General features: G+C 29.1%; 2 protein-coding genes across 4 annotated transcripts in view; both read right to left on the reverse strand.

The window, feature by feature from the left end:
- LOC136977975 (uncharacterized) overlaps positions 1-3,014 on the reverse strand; it is a 15,102-nt gene extending 12,088 nt beyond the window's left edge. The window contains exon 1 of one of the 2 annotated variants that reach the window (XM_067273593.1): positions 2,928-3,014. The gene's annotated coding sequence lies outside the window, so the exon portion shown is untranslated. Of the gene's footprint in view, positions 1-2,889 lie in introns of both variants that reach the window. The other variant, XM_067273592.1, reaches the window with a different exon arrangement.
- Positions 3,015-6,441: 3,427 nt separating this feature from the next.
- Positions 6,442-21,424, reverse strand: part of LOC136977977 (formin-binding protein 4-like) — a 49,565-nt gene continuing 34,582 nt past the window's right edge. Inside the window, exons 10-15 of one of the 2 annotated variants that reach the window (XM_067273598.1) lie at positions 21,052-21,086; positions 11,820-11,924; positions 11,437-11,570; positions 8,300-8,541; positions 6,824-7,383; positions 6,442-6,726 (exon numbers count right to left, since the gene is read on the reverse strand). In XM_067273598.1, coding sequence (XP_067129699.1) covers positions 6,637-6,726; positions 6,824-7,383; positions 8,300-8,541; positions 11,437-11,570; positions 11,820-11,924; positions 21,052-21,086 — 1,166 coding nt within the window. In that variant the 3' untranslated portion in view covers positions 6,442-6,636. Of the gene's footprint in view, positions 6,757-6,823; positions 7,384-8,299; positions 8,542-11,436; positions 11,571-11,819; positions 11,925-21,051; positions 21,087-21,424 lie in introns of both variants that reach the window. The other variant, XM_067273597.1, reaches the window with a different exon arrangement.

A 21,424-nucleotide genomic window follows, 5' to 3' on the forward strand; every position in this document is an offset into this window, starting at 1 on the left:
TAGTGACATCATTTTTCTTTTCATTGATAGAGTTTTAATATTCTGCTAAACATTTATAAATTCTGTGCTATAATTAAGAATAAGAATAAACAAAATAAAATTTTGAAAAAATAACATAGATCACTTTAAAAAATTAGTAATATGTTCAATCACTAACTTATACTAATACTTTAAAAAACAGAACATAGTTTAATTCTTATCATTATTTTGTTTTTGTTGCTAAATGACGTTTCGTATTAATTCATTTCTTTAGATATTGATTCGAAAGTTTTGAGCTTTTCTCTGCATATATTTAAAAATCTAACAAAAAGTTTCCAACAACTTATACTTCTGATATACGCATGGTCGTCGAAAGAGAAACTGGAATTTTCCCCAGGCCCAGAATAAACTTACGGGTTTATAGTTTCTACCCATTTTTCTATTTTTGCTAACAAAAAGTAAAATATTTAAGACTACGCTTTTTTAAATAACGCAATATTCTACGTGTTTCATTTGCAAAAAAGACAAAAGGCGCCTGGACATACTAGGAAGGATATAGCCAATCGTATTTCGACGTATCATATTTATTTTTTCAAAATTAAACAAAACTAATTAATATCAATTGTTATCAATAATATCATAAAACGGATAATATTTTAGTCACTTTTAAATAATAATTAAAATGTTACGTTAATTTCGTTTATATGTTAATTACAGTTGTAACCTTTATAATATAAGCAATCGTAAGAAGAGACCCGAATCACTTTTCAATCAGTAGTTACTATTGATAGTTAATTGTTTATTAGTATCTCATTCTTTAATTTCCTTTCCTTTAATTATATTCTATATATCTGAGAATAATGTTAAAATAACATACGGTATTGTTAGTTGTAATCAAAAGATTATTTCTATCGTTTATATAAAATTCATAAAAGTGATAGAACAGATTATAAATAAACATAATAAAATGATTTGAATGAGGTACTGTACTTCTATCAATTCCTGGATCCTGAGCCAGGAAATTCACTTGGAGCGGAGCTGGAGGAACCATGATTAGAACCCTTACACCAAAGCCCTGCTTTTCAACTGCCATCCCAGTCTCTGTTACCACTCCTTCACGGGTCACATAGATCCACTCCCAAACTTACGTAACGCATATCCTAGATCAGGGGTGTGAAGTCTTTTCAAGTGTGACTACCAAAATCACCAAATCTATGATGCAAAATTTTTCTTGTGCTAAACCGAAATTTTTGGGAGTATATTATCATTTGGTGTCTTTTAGTATTGAGTCTTTTCATATAATCAAAAATCCACATATTCTACAGTATACACACTTTAGAAATCCGATAAATGTTTTACGAAACACGAAAAAATATATAAAAACGATGATGGACGTTTTTAAAATGAACTGTGGGTTGCATGCCGGAAAAAAAAGTCGTTGGCGTGTCAATTTTCGTTCGCCGTCAAGGGTTGTCTATTTCCGTCCTAGATCAACCCCCTTAATTATTGTAAGGAATAATAGACAACTCGAGGACGTTATATTATTTTTATTAATTATGTACAAAGCGGTAAAATAAATAGCACAATTCACGAAGCAATGTGTGTGGCGACATGTGTTATGGTTTTGGACATGATTTTATTATTAAATATTTTTTTATCTTTTTAATTACTATAAAATGGCAAAAAGTTTAATTTTGTAGGTAGTGACGAGTATTATATAAAACTGTAAATGCTAAGAACAAGTAAAATCTTCGTTAAGTCCGACTTCTCTCGAGATATGACACGTGATACCCCTCTAATCCTCCCTCGACCTTCAACCACGAAAATTTAATAGCACCAATGCCTCTAGTATACAAACCTTCCTACAAAGTTTTGTTTCTTAATTTTTACCCATCCCGAAGTATTGAACGAAATAGACGCCAACACACACACAGCCATAAAACTTTTTCCCGTGTTTTTACTTTTTTGGGTTCATGAGTGTCAAAACGTGGAGACTTGCAAAAATCTCGGATGATAAAATTTGATACAATTCCAATACCTTCACTTTTTATGTACACATAACAGCCGGGAAAGTAAAAACGGGGAAAAAATTCCGTGGATGTGTATGTTTCGCTTCATATCTCAGGATAGGGTAGAGATTAAGAATCGATTTGGCTCGGTAGCTTGTGTATAAAGGGCATTAGTGTTGTTCTATATTAATGGTGAGCAGTTGAGAGGTCGTCAAGTGTCATATCTCGAGTGGGGTCGGACTTAACTAAGATTTTATTTGTTGTTAGCCTTTTTAAAATTAAGCCTTTTGTCCGTTTATAACAATGAAAATTTTATTCTCATCATTTCAATGATCAAGTTTAGTTTGAATGTTCTTCAACACCAATATCGGCTTAATTATGGTTGTATAATAGCACGAGGCAGAATGGAAAAATAAAATTACATTTCCGAAGCCTGGAGGCTTCATACGGATTACTCGAGACATTACGGATGCGATAACTTATCGAGAGCCATGAATTTCGATGTATCGAACGAGTTGTGCATTACACTCATTGGTTGAGTTTCAATTCGGTGTGTCTGTGGGTAGTTTTGTCAATCATGCATCGAAACAATGAGTCGACTCATTTTATGAGTTGATTCCAATCAACCTCTTACAATCGAATGTTAATTGTGAACAAAGAAGTTAAACTGTTCGTTTATGTAAGAATTAAAAAGCTTTAGCAGTTTTCAATGTCAGTTCGGTCATGACAAGTTTTGAGCAATCAGAGTGCGAGCTGACGATGTTTGTGCTCGTTTTGGTTATATAAAAACAATTCGCGAGTCCTGGAGGATTAATATGTTCTTTTGTATTGTATTTAGATATTCTGTTAATCTGTAATTTTATAAATTGTTAATTGCTTTAAAATCTTAAAATATATTTACCTGGTAAACTTATTAATTTCCAATAGCTACAAACATACTTTACATAACGTATTACGCTTAAATATATAAATTCACGAGTTTCAGTAGCGCGTTCTTTTTTCGAATATCGGCGATATGATGTCGTCTGTTTTTAAACTATTTTCTAATAGAAAAATTTTTGTAACTGGTAAATGTATTAAAGAATTTAATTTTTTTTTAAATGTAAATTTTAAAATATTTTAGAATTATTTTCATGCGTTTATTTCTGATGAAATAATTTTGAATTAAAAGAAAACGATTTTGTATTGAAATTTGAGAAGGTGGCAACAATGTCTTTTTAGTTAGTGAATCGTCTGTTTTGTTAAAATTTATTGATTTAGGCAAGTTTTATTTGCTTATGATTTAATTTTTAATATTAACAATTGATTTAAAACGAAAATTTAGGGTAATATAGTTTTCGTTCGTAAAATAAAAATACGTGTTTTTTAGTAATAAATAGGTGGTTATCAATTATTGGGCCTTTTAAAATTGTTTCTTTTTTAATCTATATTTTTACTATTCCATATAGGTTTTTGGACGAGACTATCTACAATTGGCATTCTTTCTTTGCACTCATGTATACAAGTCCCTCTATTTCTCTTGCGGGAGCTGACTGGACCCTGAGCGAGCACATTAATTCTAAATTTTGCCCCTGTGGCAAACAGCGCCAATAGCCAGAATGCGATATTTGGTATTTATAAATTATTACATTGGTAAAATAAAAAAAAATAATTATTTATTAAAACCGTTAGTTTTAACAATAACGTAGAGCTTATATGGGGCCCGAGGATAGAGTGGGCTTCTTTAACCACAAATCGAACTTCCAGCTATTGCCGCTATGGCATAAATTAAAATGTGCTCGCTCAGGATCCAGTCAGCTCGCGCAAGAGAAATAGTGTATGACTATACATGAGTGCAAAGAAAGAACACCAATTTTCGAAGATCGTCTCGTCCAAAAAAATATATGAAATAGTAAAAATATAGGTTATAAAAGAAAGGAACGATTTTAAAAGAACCAATAATTGATAACCACCTAAATATAACTAAAAACACTTCATTTTACTAACGTAAACTACATTACCAAATTTAGTAATGCTTTACTTCCATAGTCCATCTTTTTAATAATTTACATAGTCACGATTTCTTTTCTTTTTCCATTTGTTTCCTTCTGCTGTAGGCACTAAGGAGGCCTTTTCTATCCATTGTGGTTTGGCCTGGTCCACAATGGGGGAGACCGGATGGGGAGACTGGACTTCGCACAGCTGAACCAGACTCCCCAGAAATGATCTTGGTCCTGCACCTGTGCATCCATTGAAGCTGCCTAGTTATGGCACTGACAGCACAAGGGTGTCCCAAAATGAACACACAATCTAAACTGCATTCCATTTTTCTCCCATTAGGTTGGCAATATCATATGAAGTGATATCTTGTAGTAAACACATTGTAGTTAGTCAATATGGAGAAATACATGGCGCAGGAGCACATAATTATCATCAAAACTTATTACAGGCATAAGGAAAGTTTTGCTGCAACTGTGAGCAAATTATGTGGTATTTTCGATTAGAGAAATGTGCCATTTGAAACGATTGTGCAAATACTGATTTGAAAATTTGAACAAACAGGCTCAATTATGGATAGCAAAAAAACTGGCTGTCTTCACACTGGCCAGTCAGCTGAAAACATTGCCAAGGGCGTTGCCAGCCAATGGGCCGGGGGGGGCAAGATGATATAAATTGATAGAGGATATGAATTGTATGTAGGTAAAATAAAAACGATTCATAAATTTTAAGAAGCTTAAGAAGATTATTTTAATTAAAACATAATCTTCTTGGGTTTTTCGCGCAGGAATTATAAATCGAGCAATAAATGACTTAGCATTTAAATAATTTTTTTCGCTTGTCTAGGGAGGGGAAACTGCCCCTCTGGCGACGCCCTTGAACATTGCTGCAAGTGAAAGGGTGATTGAGTGTCCTGAAACATCAATTCACCATTGGTCACTGGAATCAGATATTTCAAGAAGCACCATGCAGTGGAGTTTAAGAAAAGATCTGCATCTGGATCAGGTATTGAAAACAAAACTATTTGATGCACAGGTATGCATCAGTTGGGTGCTGGAGAATCAGCAGGTGAATGGCAATTTCGCTAAGAAAATCATCTTTAGTGATGAGAACTAAAACATTTAGGGCATGGAAAATCTTTGTGTTGTTCAAGAACAACTGATGCATGCCCAATGAGTGACAGTTTGATGTGGATTTTGGACCAGTGGAGTGATTAGACCATACTTCTTTGAAAATGAGGCTGAAAATGCAGTAACTATCAATGGCATACATTATTGCAAGATGATATTGGAGTTTTTGTGATCTCATTGGACAGCATGGATTTGAGTGACTTTGTTCCAGCAGGATGGCACATAAACAAGTGAGTTGTGGCAGAAATTTCATGGGTGATTCATCTCACACAATGGCAATCAGAATTGGCCACCAAGATCATGTGATCGACAGTGTGTGACTTTTTCCTCTGGGGATTTGTAAAATCCACAGTTTATGCCACTAAAATAAAAATGATTCCTGAATTGAAAGTGAACTTTTATGTTTTTTTGAATCATCAATGGTGACTGTGAAATGACAAATTATGAAGTCAAAATTCTTTTGTATTCTTCAATATTTTTATTAAGATCATCTTTAAAAAATGTGAAAAAATCATTGCATATTGCAGACATATTTATCTGTCATTATGATCTTTCTCAAACCACCAAAGGCACATATACTTCACCTTTAGTTCTCTCCCATTTATTTTCTGTATGTTAATTTATACTTGCTACTATTACACACACTCGTATTTGAATCTGTATCTTGAAAGTTGATAAGTTTCAGTAATTTTCCCCTTATATAAATAATAACTCTTACAGTATTATTTATAAGCTGATTGTTAATTTCATTCTATTCTAGTTCTTTATAGTTAACAGCAGCTGAATGATTGGATTTCCATACCTCCATATCTTTATCATATTTTTAACATGATACAGCTATGAAGATATATAACAGATATATCATATTAATTTTTCTAGTTATTTTAGCATTTATTATTTTTAATATGAATTTAACTAATATTTATTTGACAAGTAAAACAAAAGTTAAACAATAAGAAAAGTTTGTAGTTTGATGATCATTTATCTTTCAACATTCAATGCAATTTAGATTAATCCATTGTAAATATTAATTTTTTTTCAGTGTCACTTATTTTATAATTACATTTAAATGAACTGCTAATGGAAATAAAATGAAAGATAGGTGAAAACAATGTTTGAGATAATAATTTCTAAAGTACATACAGGTGTCATGCTTTCAACAGCCAATGTGGCTGCTGAAAGTGTAGGATATACAGTTGTGCAAATTATTTGAAGGTTTTATTTCCATTATAGCAATTTTTGTAGGGTTTATGCTGGTGTAGGTGATCTGCAAGAAATTATAGTAATTGAAAAATTTGCTTATTGTATTTTCATGTACTATTAAGAATTTATAACACACAAAGAGATGAAATGACCATATTTTAATAGTTTATTTTACATCCATATATATGAATATTAAATTTTGAATGATACAAATGCATAGTTAAATTCAGTTTAAATTTTAAATATTTTACAAAAAATGTTACATTCTTTGTCAACTTTCTTTTGATGTAATATTTATATGCAAAATGAATATATTGTATTTAAACAAAAACTATTTGTTAAATTGGAATTCCAGAATTCCCCGAATCTTTTTCTTGCTGTTCTTTAATTTTTTGCCATTTCTGAACCAGAGATGGAATGTTCTTCATCTTTAATGTCAAACCAGATGATAATTTACACTACAGTATAAAATATATTATTTATAAAATCAATTGACTAACTTAACTAGATAAATTCACAACTTACCTTTTTTCTTTCTTTCTTTGGTGGAAGAACAGATGTGTTTGATACTTCTGTACTGTTTACTGATATAGAATCATGAATTTTATTTGATGCACATTCAAATGTGGATTGACACACTGAAGAATGTGGATAATTCACAGAAGTTATTAAATAATGATTTATCATTTTATCTTCATTTGAAGATATCGAAGAATTTGGAGGCTTGATTATAACTGCATTATCTGTTACACTTGTAGGAATCACAGATATTGATGATGAAGGTGAAGATTGATAAGATAGCTGTGAATCATTTTTTAATTCATTAGGAATTTGTAGTGATGTTGATATGGACTGTTCATCACATTGGTCATCAGAGTCAATTTCCATTTCTACATCTGCAATTTCTCCATCTTCTAATTCTGTGCTGTCTGGTGGCGGTGGTGGTGGACTGTTTGGTGGTGGTAGAGGAGGAAGAGGAGGTAATGGAGGTTGAAGAGGTTTATCAACACCTGGTGGAGAAGGTGGTGGTGATTCTGTTTCATGACTAGCTACTCTACTGCTCCATGTTGTTTCTGCTTGATATCCTGAAATTTTCAAATATATTTATCAAGCTATTTTTCAAATATTAGTCTTATAAAATTAAATGTGCCACATTTAATTTTATAAGAGATAAAAAAAAATAATACATTAAATATTGTGTTAATATGTTTTTTGATAATTCTGGATCTAATATTCATCTATTTGAAAAAATGCATCTATATAGTTAATGATAAATCATGATACCAATCAATGAATTGACATTCATACCATTAATTTGCCACAATTGCTTGTAAAAATAAATAATAGTTCACATGATAGTCAAATATTCTCTCTAAAATTTTGAAATCAGAGAAAATATCAAAAATATCTGGCTAACATGTGAACAATAATTTATATATACAAGCAATCAAAGTTTTCTGCTTACAGTGTGCTAATTAACCAATTATTTACTGACCAAGATATATTAGATATAGCTACATTTTAATATAGAATAAATAAATGACATGTATAATTCAAAACAAACTTTTAACCAGTTTCATTTTTAGATATCATATACTCTAAATCTTTTATTATAAAATTTATGTCACAAAGCCATTTATAGTGAGAAAAGAGCTAAACACAAATCTTTAAAAAACAAAAAAATAATCACACATTTAATTCCTGAGTACAAGTTCTTTGACTGATTTTAGAGTAACCAATTTCAATTCTTTTAATCTGTAGAGTTTAGATATCTGAATGTAGAATTGAATAAAATATTTATTTTTTGATAAATGAATAGCTGAGATTAATTGATTTAATTAATGTTTAATTAAACACTGACTGTATCAAAATAATTTTTCTGTTGCTGGATATCAACAAAATAAAAATATTAAGTATTTTTATTTAATTAGAACTTACTCATTAATAATTATAAAATCATTAAACTTAAAAAAAGGTTAAAATAATTGAATAGTACCGTACCTGTATTAGATGTGTATACTGAAGGAACAGATGCAATTTGTGGTGCTGTTGCTTCTGATACAGATGAAGAAACTAAAGAATGTTGTGGCAATTGAGTATTTTTCCTTTCAGCAACATTTAAACCATTAGAAATTGAACTTTCTGAAATGGCTTCAGAATGCATTTGATCTCCAACTGTCTGCGGGTAGTCCCATTGTGTACGTCCAGTCCTTTCATTAACATAAAAGTACCTTTTGTGTTGCCTGTAGGAACGGGATAAGGTAGAGGAGAGGAATAAATAATAAAATAAATGTCAGAATTTTAATGTAAAACAAATTATACATACCTGAAATTAACTTTTAATTATTAAATAAAATTTTAAGAAAACACAGATAATGAACATTTTATATGAAATAATTTCTTACCTCTTTATTGGTATTTCTAAATTTACACTAAGTTTTAAATTATAAATTTATATACTAATTTTTATTTTTGGCAAATATTTTATGTTGAAGATTTATTGTTATATTTTTCCTACAGTAGTGGTTCCCAACCTATTTTAATATAGAATTGATCTTACCTTTGTAAGATGTAGGCTGCTTTGTAGTTTAAAGATCCCTTTGTTGATTTTGCTGCTTAGGAAAGTATGATCCAATAAAATCCAATAAATAGTATCAAATGAGAGTTAATTTATTTATTTATAATTAAAAATATTGAATTTATTCAGAACGGAAATATCATTTTAGTTCACTTTTTGAATTATAAGAAAAGGGATAAGAAAAATGATTAAAACTAGTGTAGGTTGGGAACCCCTAGCAAATAATATCTTAAACTGTAAATGTAAATATTCAATTAAAATACTATTTTTCTTTCTATCAATAATGTAATTTTTAATGATATTCAAACATAAATTTGTTATTTTAACATATTACACAATCATTCTTTAAAGAAATTTTGATGGTTAACAATATAAAAAGCAATACGATATACATATTGATAAAATGTATGAATTGTGACAAAAAAAATGAATTATATGATAAAATAGATTTTATGTGAAAACTTTCTAATAATTTATGGTAATTAATTATCATTCATTTCACTTAAAGTTACTTCTTTATTTTTAATTTGCAGATACAATATAAATAAAATTGTATTAATAACTAATAACTTAAAAGTATAATTGACTGATTTATAAATTTACATATTAGATATAAATTATTAACAAAATATTTTCCTATGTTATAAAATATTATTTTACTATCTCATTGATATTTAAACAGAAAATTGTTATTATTCAGTTTAATTATTATTTACAAAAAAGGAAGACTATTTTCAGTATTTCTGTATGTGTCTTTTTTTCTATGTAGAAATTTTACAGCAATCAAGTTGAACTTTCCAAAAAATTAATAATTATTAATATTTATTTTAACATTTAAAAAAATGACCAATTCTGTTGTTATATTTATAAAAAACATTAATCTATAAAGAAAATCAAAAAAGCATAAAAAATATTTTTTAATTGAAATTTTACAATAAAAAATTGAAAGGACTGGTTGCCTTTAACAATAAATTTTCTTTTTCTTCAAACTGCATAAATAAACAATGATTTTTGTTTTCTTCTAATTCTTCTATTTAAATATTTCTTACAAAACTAAATTTGACAAAATTCTCATTATTTAAATTTTCAATTATATTAAAACACACTGATCATCTATTATTTAAAAATGCATTATTTATTTTTCAGAAAAATTAGTTGTGTTTATTATTTAGATTGAATCAGTTAGCCTAATAAATAGGGTTGTAATAAATTGGAGAGCTTACCTTATCACCTGATGTGATAAACTCTCCAATTTATTACAATCCTATTTATTAGGCTAACTAATTTAATCTAAATTAAAGTTGTGGGCTAGAAGTATTAATATTAATATTGTGTTTATTATAATAATCTTTTCATAGAGAACTTATGCATTTTCACTGAGACTTTTAAATATTTACACTATTATAAAAATATATTCTTTAATTTAATACATGACAAATTTTAATTATTTTATTAAAGAAACACTAATACCAAAATTAATTTATAACTATTGAATTTTACAGATATTGAATATATAATAAAAATGTTTAGTCCTTTATAATTAAAAAATGATATAATTAAATTTTAGACTTATAAGAAATTTTTAGATTACATTAGAGAGAAAGAATTTTTTATTGTAAATCTAATAGAATTAAATAAAATTATTTTTAACTTTTAATATTTAAATTTGATAATATACATATATTTTGTCCAGTTTTGTGCACGTAAAACATTATTCTAAGTTTTTTTTATTATAGCCTAACTACATTAAGTTTTATTATATTAATGATAAATCAGTCATTAAATGAGAAAATATCAAATTTTAGAATCCATGAATACACATTTAAATTCTACTTGTATTTAAGTTTTTAAACCTCAAAAATATGAAAACTTGATTGCTTATTCAGTTTTATGAATTATCTTGATTAAAAAAATTTTAATATTGCATTTAAGAACAAAAGTTTAAAAATAAAAAAAAAACATAAAAACAAACATATAAGATAAAGAGATATCTGTCCTACCTCAGGACTCCCTGCCAATGGATGTCTTCAACTTCTGCAGCAGGAGGAGCAAGCAGTCAATCCTCAACATGTACCGTTGGTTTCATACTCACACCAACTAATTACTGTATTATGTTCTTACACTTAAATCTATATAGATTTCAGCAAAATTTTTTGTTTTTTTTTCTTTTTTTTATAAACTTGCCAACTAAAATTGTATTTATTTACTGGCAAGTGATTGGCAATTCTTTGTTAATGAAAGCATTAATTTATACTATATATTTTTTAAATTAATATTTATATAATTATTACTGGTGTTTAAAATTTGTTTTAAATTATAAATGTCTTTTAATACCTCTACCACCTTAATACTCTGAAAATAGTAGTTGCAGTTTACAAGAATGTAAATCATTAAAACAATTTGCTGGTTTTCTTCATTGTTCAAAGGATATAATATCCTTAGTAGCAAAGCTGTTTTTAACTTTGCTACAAAATGACACAGCATATAGTTTTTTAGAGTATCATCTCCATAAAAGATGACACTCGTACAAAGATGTAACACACACGTATAAAGTCCGTACCTGTCCCAATCACAGATCCAACCAGATGGCATTGCATTCATTTCATACTGTCTCAAGAAATCTTGTACGTCTTGCAGCTTATTTAGAAAATAGGAAGATGACAAAGCATTTTCTTTCCAATCAGTAAACCTTGTCTGAAAAATACAATATTTACTTTTAGAAACAATAGAGAAAACTTAAATTTATTTTTGTAACAACAATATATTTTTTAAATAAATAAATAAATAAATATATATATATATATATATAATAAAATAGTTAATTAACATACATATGTTAATTGTTAATTAAATATCTTATTTTTTAACAGCTATGATTTCTAAAACATGCAATTATTTTTTAAATTTAAATGAATTTTTATCACAAATTTTATTTAAATATACCTGTAATTGCAGTAACAGTTGATATAATGATGATAATTCTGCTTGTCCAGAAGTTAGAAATGATAATTTATCTAACATTAAATTTGATAATTCTTGAATTTGCTTCTGAAATTAAAAATGTATACATTAATATGCATATTGTTCTTATTTATTTTAACTTTTATGATATGTATACAGTAAAACCTCTAAATGTTGAATTTGAAGGGACAAAAAATGACCAGTTTGAATTATGGAGAATTCTACATATTGAGGTACATAAAAAAAATCAAAAATTTTTAATTCAGATTCAAAGTATAAAATCAGTAGAATAATGAATGTAATTGTGATATATTTAAGTCCATGATATTTACTAGAATAATTATTAGAACAATATATCAGATTTTGCAATAATGATTTAAATAAATATCAAGAATTTAGTACACTGCAAACTTAACTCTCTATGCTACACTGAATTTATTCAAAAATCAAATTCTGCATAATGCATTAAATCAAATTTTGATATTCCCAGTAGCAAGCCAATGACAGTTCATTTCATATAAAGTAGACTGTCATTAGTTGCTTATCCATTGTATTAAAGCTACTTTACCAGGCAATGTGCTGAAAAGATTCATGGAACTTAACAGGTTGGTTGGCACCTGCTGAGTTTGATTAGATTGACTTAAGGAGTTACAACATTGAGATATGCAAAATTTTGTTTGACTTTAAAATTAGAAATATACATTATATTATATAGGTGAGCACCAGGATTGACAATCCAATTTGACTTAAGGGTGGATGGATTCAAGATTAGAGGTTTTACTATATATATAACATTATAAATCAGGAACTGTGTACTAATACACTTCCATTAAACTTTTAAGAAATGAGAAGCTTAGTGGAAATATGACATATCCTGTAAAACTAAAAAAATGATTTATTAACAAATTTGGATTTGTGCATCATTGATCTATCTTCTAAGAAACTTTCATGGTTCAGTTGCATGATCCACAGGTTATACACCCACATCAAAGTGCTGGTAAATTGAAACACAAATCCTTGTTTTTCTCAGAAACTTCCTAACGTGGGATACACTGTTTTTCCACAAGCCCCTCAAATGATTCCAATAAATGAAAACTATAGCTTACATTTTTTGAGTATCAAAAATTCATTATTTCTAAGTAAAAATAATATTTTCCTTCTAAACTGAATTTAAGTTTATAATTATTTATAATTATGCTTCATATAATATCTTCACAAAAGATTTCCAGGATAGAAAAAAGCACTAGAATGCTGTAATGTAAGTAAAAACTTTTAAAAATACAAAAAGCTACTTAGAATATTTTTTAATTCAAACAATTCATCTTCAGGAAGGCTTCAGGAAATCAAAAGATTATCAAAGTACTTATTACAACTATTTTTAGTAGTTTTCTAATTTTCCAAATGATCTGCCCAATAATAATTTGAGAGATTGGTTGGTTATTATTTATATGGTTTTTTGATTCCCCATATCTTGAAAAAATATTTAAAATTTTTGTTTCTAAGAAACATTATTTTGTTCAGTTTCTAATTTTATAGTACAGGTGCTTCCCCTACTTATGAACATTCAACTTACAAACTTTCAGATGTATAAACAGTTTGACCACATACTTAAAAATTTAAATTTTTCACAGATTCTGAAGTTCTCTTGCCACCTGTCAGTAACATTGAAGTCAGTCTTTATCCAGTAATTAATTATTTATTAAAAATTTATTATTTATGTGGATTTATTTCTATTGCATATCATTTTTTTCGCACAAATTTCGATGTTCCATTGCCACTTATGAGGTGGCATAGAAAGTTGGTAACATTGGAATAATGGCATTTTTCACTATTGTTTGCAATTTTTATAAACTTTTACAATTAGTAGTTCAAAAATGCATCCAAAACATAATAGTAAAATCTAGCAGAGAAGATAAATGCAAGAAGTGTCACTCTATTACTGTGGAAACTAAACTGGACATTATAAAACTAACAAGAGAACTGTCGGAGTGTCATCTAATAGATTTTAATAAAATTTAGTTAATAATTACGTTAAAAGTATACAAACTCTATGACAAATTTGTAGTATTCACTAAAAGTGTTAATCAGAGTTATTAGCAATCAAATGTCGTACTATTTTATAGTGGTTTAACACAAATATGCAAATTTTTAGAAGTGAAAGGGTTGCGCAGGAAGACAGCAATATTACATTTAGAATAAATTCTGGAATATTCGAAAATGGGAGAAGAATTAATAAAATTTAGTTTAATTACGTTAAAACTATACAAACTCTATATTAAATTTGTAATGTTTACTAAAAGTGTTAATCAGGATTAATAGCAATCAAATGTTGTACTATTTTATAGTAGTTTAACACAAATATGAAAATTTTTAGTAGTGAAAGGATCGCGGAGGAAGATACAGTAATACCTCGATTTTCGTTGACTTTGGTTTTCGTCGATTTTTTGCAAAAAATTTGCCTCAGATTTCGTCGGCGTGCCACATGATCTCGTTGCTAATTTTGTGAAAACAAAGAGCGACCCACGCATTTTTCTGCTCGCAAGTCATCGTGGCGGTGTTTTTTGCTGTATGAGCATTACTCCGCACGTCTAGCCAAACAATTCCATTGCTTCCATTCTTTTTAGTTCCATCGTGGGACCAAAGAAAGTTTCCAGAGCCAGTAGCCCTTCGAACAAGGCCAGGAACACAATCGAGTTGAAGGAAATCATTAAAAAATACGTGACCGGCATTAAGATTGCTGAAATCGGTTGCATGTACTGTACGGGAAGTCTGGCATCCACGATAAGTTTCGTTGTGGCGAAAAAGGAAGCAAAAAGGAGGCTAATGTAGCGAAAGGCGTAAATGTGCTAATGAAACAGAGACCGCAAACAATTGAAGAGGCCGAACAGTTATTATTAATTTTGATCAATCAAAAACAGTTAGATGGCGATTCTATTTTGGAGACCATTGTATTAGTTTTTTATACTCATTTTATATTAATTTCTTAATTTTTTTTAGTATTAAACACTACGAAAACAGAGGTATCACTGTATTACATTTACAGAGAAGAAGAAGGAATAACTCAAATAGGAAATTCAATAACTCAATAAGGAAACTCAAATAAATATTATAAAACATTAGATATATATACTAGTTTAACAATGAAATGTAATATAAAAGTATTGATAGAATATATATAAAGAAAACAATCGAAACGTAATAAATAAACACATTATAATAGATATATTTAAAAGTTATTATATTCACAAATTATTAGATGGGCAACTATTTACATGATATTTTTCAACAAAGCAAAATAAACAAAGAATCTGTTGGCATTGTGCACATTTAACAAATCGAAGATTTCACAATTACTCTTGACACAATTTAAACTGTCAGTGTTTAAAAAAGAAAAACAAACTTGTTTTACATTTAAGAATTGACACTTTTCATTTATGAGTCCAGAAGTGAACCATGCATGTTTAATCAAATTATTAAATATTGGCGCAGATAATTGATGATGAAGAATCGAATGGAATTTTATAATGCCATTTCTAGTTGTCCAAAACAATTTCATCGAAGAATCATTACAGAATAATTGTATAGCATTTAAAATTTCTTTAGCTAAAAGTTTTAATTGTCTATGAAATCCGACATCTAAAGGTTGGCATATAGACGTACACTTTGGTGGAATAATTAATATTTCGCATGAATTTCGATTTGTAGATGTTTGAAATACTGTATTATAAATATTAATATTTGTTTGTCCACTTCACGAGCCAATTATTAATAAAGAGTTTTCTGTTATATTTGGAGATAATACGTCTTTTACATAGTTTGTAATAACTGCTGTAGATAATTTGCCAGATGAGCTAGCTGTAACAGTTACGTTTGGGGCATTGAACAGCGATGCTTGAACTCTAGGTCCAAAGGTTCCATGAGCCTCTTGTAAGCAAATAAATACATTACCTACAACTTGTCCGTTAGCATTAACTAAATATTGAACAGTGTAGGAATGCATAACTTTATTACTTGGAGAATGTGCAAATCCAATAGTGTTTTTTTCTCCTTTATATGAAAGTGTTCTTGGTGAAATCATTTCGTATGAAAAACCACACTGATCCGTATTGAATATGAAGTTACGCAAATAAGATGGCAATAAATTTTTTACTGTTGTTTGAAATTGCGCAGCTTTTACTAAAATATCCTTTTCATTCACTATTTCTGTTTTATTTACAAGTTTTGTAATCTTTCAAGATACTAATCTATATTCTTTTTTAAATTTTGCAACCCAAGAATCACTAGCTGTAAATTTAATTGAACTATTCAGTTGAAGAAATTTCTGTAATGCCCGTATTTTTAATTGATTTCCTTTAACAATTTTATAGTTGCCTCAAGCTTCGTCGAACATTTGTGTAGTATGTTCTTTAATGATTTTTAACGTTTCAATTCTATGCTTTCAAGATTTAAATTGTTTTTCCCATTTATATAAATCACTAAAACGTTTTAATTTTTTAGCTCCTTTCTGCTGTAATGTGTGTAATTTCCATTTTGGGTGTTTCTTATGCAAGTTAAGAATTTCTTCTTTTCGTTTTGTTGAGATTATATTCTTATCGAATTTTTCATCATCTGAATATCCTGATTCACAGTCAGTGTCTGCGTTATCAATTTCTTTCTCTAGAAGCAGACGTGTTATTTTATTATCTGAAATAGGCCTATCTATAATCAAATTATTATTTTCCATCTGACAAAACTCTTCGTCATCTCTACTTACATAACTACTTAAAATATCGCTACATGCATTAAAAAGCAGTTTGGCTACCTGTTTATCAATGTCTGAAATATTAGGCCTACAAATATTTTCTGTAGGCCAAACATTATCACATAAACATTTAAATTCTGCTATAATGTTATGAATATTTACATTTAATTCTCCCATTTTCGAAAACTAGAATTCATTCATAAATGTAATAGCGCCGTCTTCCTCCGCGACCGTTTCACTTCTAAAAATTTGCATATTTGTGTTAAACCACCATAAAATAGTACGACATTTGATTGCTAATAACTCTGATTAACACTTAGTGAATACTACAAATTTGTCATAGAGTTTGTATACTTTTAACGTAATTATTAACTAAATTTTATTAAAATCTATTAGATGACACTCAGACAGTTCTCTTGTAAGTGTGTTAAATGAAAAAGCATTTGAAACACCCACTACTAAGCAGTAGCCAGTGGGTAAACAATTGTAATGTATTCTATTAAGTACATTGAAGGATCCAACACTAACAATAAGTGGTTATTCTGTGTACAAATATACTTTCTAGGTTAGTTTTTGTTTACGACAAAATCTCAGAAACCTGTTTCTAAGTAAGAGAGCGCCCATATAACAATGTCTTTGCCTACATCACACATGATTTTGGAACACTGCCAATTTATACAGCAATGATGCCTTCCAGATATCTTCCTGAAGACAAATCATTGAATTTAAAAGCACTGAAAAAGGCATTCTGGTGTTTTTACTATTTACATTTTATAAAGTTTCTGAATTATTTCCAAGATAAACATTTACTAATAAAAATATAATAGATTTGAAGACAAAAACTTTTTCTATGTATTTGTAAAAAAAACATTTTTTTTATAAAGTGAGAACAAATATTACTTTTTCAATTTTTTGTTTTCTGTTTTTAAACTGTGTTGTGTGTTATCTTCTTCTAACTTCATATAATAGTTTTGTAATCTTCATAATGTGGAAAATCACTTTTCCTTAAATATATCCATAAACAGCATCCTTTATTTAATCAATAATTGTTGAAGCTGGAACTTATATCAAGATACTAAACACTCTATGGCTCTTCACTTTTGCTAAGACACACATGGAGGGCAGATAACTCAGGCCAATTGTAGATAGAGCCAAATTGCCAACTTTTGCCATTGAGAAGCATATACATAAATTATTAGCAGAGCATGTTAAAGCTACAAATACTCAATCAAAAACATACAAGAGGTGCTAACCCAATTACATGAAATCATTGACAAATGATGAACATTTCACTGTTTTAGATTTCATTTCCATGTACCGATCTATTAGATTAGAGCCTTGTTTCTATGTTCTTCATGATTTTTTTATCTCAGATTATTCCTTCAGTGCAGTCATACCACCAAGAAATTTTAGATATTGCTCACATACTATGCTACTACATATCCTTCTTTACATTTAATGAATGTACTTACCAGCAAAGACAAGGCATTCCCATGGGAAGTCCCATCTCAGGGGATTTTTGTGAATTAATAGTAAGGGAACTAGAATCCAGAAAACTCCAACCTATGGCACGGGAAATCCAGAAAATTTTTGCCAGGTATTATCCTTTATACCTGTTATGTAGATGCATCCTAATTACTTGGAAATTGAAGCCAGATGTAAACAGTACTACAGGTATTCAACAACCCATATGGGTTGACTTTAAAGCTTGACCAACTCAGCGACATGGAGGCCTATTTCCTGGATATTAACATCACTTTCAAGAATTTGCTTGTGAACACAAATGTCTACAACAAGCCTATCTACCACTTTTTATCTTGGCTATCTCTAATGACCCAGATGAGTATAATGTAACTGCATTCAAGGCGGTGTGTAGGATGTAGTTTTTATACACCCCGGTGTGTAGGATGATGATATGCATTCAAGGCTTTAGACACACTGCTCCAGCATTAATGACACCATAAAGGAACTGGAGCATGCAGAAAAATTTGCAATTGAACATGAGTACAGTAAAAAACTTATTTGTAGTATAGCGTGCAGGTTACACAGGGTCAATAGTATACAGCCACATCAAATAAACAGAGTAACATAACCACAAGCACGGGCAGGTAAACACATAATTTTAGATTACAATAGTAGACTACGATTAATCTGTGCACTAACTTCTAAATACATAGATGCTCATATAGCATACAAATATGGGCAACAGTATACAGATTATTAACAAATGGTAAAGATTGTATTGATGTAAATAAAGCCCCTGAGTGTACTCTATACATGTTTACAACAGCAAATTCGATAGACAATTTACCTATATTGGCTAAACCAGGGGTTGGCAACCTATGGTACGTGGCAAGTGGGACGATTTTCAGTGGCACTCTGATTGAATAGAAATGTAGCAAAAATTATATTTTAATTATTATTTACACATTTAAATTGACTTCATAGTTCAGCGAAGGCCGTGGTGCATTAAGTTCTTGTTTGTACATTTCTATTACAGCGCATCTGTTTACACTCTGTGTCTCCATTTACATGTTATGCAAGTCCTTCATATATAAGAACATAATTCAATTAACAACTTAATTTCAAAATTATACATTTTTGAAGTCAGTTATCACTGGACTAATTTTGATAACATATATAATAAACTTGAATCATGTCGGCACTCAGAATAATACTATAGCTGACATTCGGCACAGCACTGCTGTAAGATTGCCAACCTTTGGGCTAAACCATTAGGTCATTAGCACATAGGATCAAAGAACATAAATATGATATCAACAAAACAATGTGGTAACTATTCTTGCCCAATACGCAAGTGAACCCAGGATATTGGTGCATTTCAGTGGTGCTTGACTTAAAAAAACAGATCTACAATGAACACACATTACAAACTGTGGAAATATTACAGATTCTTACAGAACAATGTATTAATAGCAGAGACTGTGCAACGCTATCCTTTGCATGGCAGTCGTCGTTTGATAACCCCCTAAAAAGGAGAGCAACAAAGACATGACATGCAAAAAACATAGCAGTAAGGTTATTTCATTTATTTTTATTCTTAATTGTATTCCATTGTATTTCTTTATATTTAAATGTGCAGAGTAGGAAAATCACATAACATCCTGCTACAGAATATAGAATGTACCCAAAGGATGTATGTTGAGCACATCATGTAACATGCATAACTCTGTAACCGTAGGTCAATAAAATCTTTCAGCAATCAATTCCTTGTAAAATTCTGACCCTCTTCCCATTTACAATTTTGGAGTTTCATTCAATACAGCTGCCATCTTGATGGCAGCCGTGCATGTAACACACATCAATCTGTTTCCCCCTCAATCTAATGTGTTCCTGACATGAGCAAATTAACTTTGGGTACATTCTATATTTTGTAGCAGGGGTGTTAAATGACTTTCTTTCCCAACCTGTATTTTATTTTGTTATAATTTTTTATTATATTGGATAATCAAAACATCTGTTATGATTTAAAAAAATACAATTTACATCAAAGAATATTGTATTCCAAAAATAGAACCTCTATTTAAAAACCTGACAGTTTATCAATCAGACCAAAAATATTTATTTTGATTAAATGTAGTTGCTGGAAGAGTGTGAAAGGTGTGTTTAGTCTCTTGATCCTTTATATTTAATCAAATTTGATATTATCAAAATCATACATTTCTGTCAAAATATGTCTGAAAAAACTGAAAAATAAATTTCTTTACTCAGAAAAAGGTTCAATGTAAAGAACAATTTGTTAGCAGTACTTGCTTTTTCCAACATTCAACAAACTAATACACAGTTTGGATATTAAAGGTTGGAAAAAATAACAAGAATCTGATTTTGAGATTGTTCAACTCAATAGAATTTGAATAACTTCTTAAATGTTGACTGTTTATCTCTATATGCCAGTGGTTCCCAACCTTTTCTAGGATGCGGAACACTTTTGTGAGCAATTTTCTTTAGCGGAACACTTATTTAAGTTAATATGAAATACATAAGCTTGTCATCAGTTATTTTATTAGAATTGAGCAGTTATAATTCAAAATCTCTACTCATATTATTAACGCCAATTCTAAGACAGGAAAAAATATACCTAAATAACTTTAATGGGAAACTTGTGCCTGATGTTTTTTACATATTTTATTCAGTTTTTATCATTTTATTTTATCATTTTATATTTTATTCAGTTTTTTTAGTCTTTATCTTATTCAAAACAGTAGTACACTCCATAAGTACGAGTCGTACATATATATTTAAGTTTATGAAAATTTTATGATTTTAATTTTTTGATATTCGGTGGCTCGAATACGATTGTACACTTTCCGATTTGCGACTAAATCTGCGGAACACTTGGGAGATGCTTACGGAACACCGGTTGGGAACCACTGCTATATGCAGTAGTTTCTCCTATTTATATCTTTCACTTTTAGAATTTTCTAATTTTATTTTTATTACATATTTACTTACCAAATTTTCAGGTTTGTTTGAAATTTCTGTGTTACCTGTAACAAAAGAAAAAAAATTGTCATTTTAATGTAGTACCAGAAAATTATAAAAAAACAACTGAATTTATATCAATATACATAGTATGCAGATAATGTGTGATAATATTTATGGCTAACAGTCTTGAATTTGACTTAGAAGAGAGAGTAAACAAATACTTGCTTAAGCATTCGTTTACTCTATTACTCTAACAAAAAATATTTATCATCATCAATATTTTTTTGTATAATAAAAAATAAAGTTACAAACTCAACTATCATACTATCAATAATTAAACCAGTACTGGAAAGATAAACTATTAAAAAACAAAAACCGTAATGTTTCCAGCAATAAAAAC

The sequence above is a fragment of the Centruroides vittatus genome, unplaced genomic scaffold (assembly GCF_030686945.1).
Source record: "Centruroides vittatus isolate TY-2023 unplaced genomic scaffold, ASM3068694v2 contig_484, whole genome shotgun sequence".
Lineage (NCBI taxonomy): Eukaryota > Metazoa > Arthropoda > Arachnida > Scorpiones > Buthidae > Centruroides > Centruroides vittatus.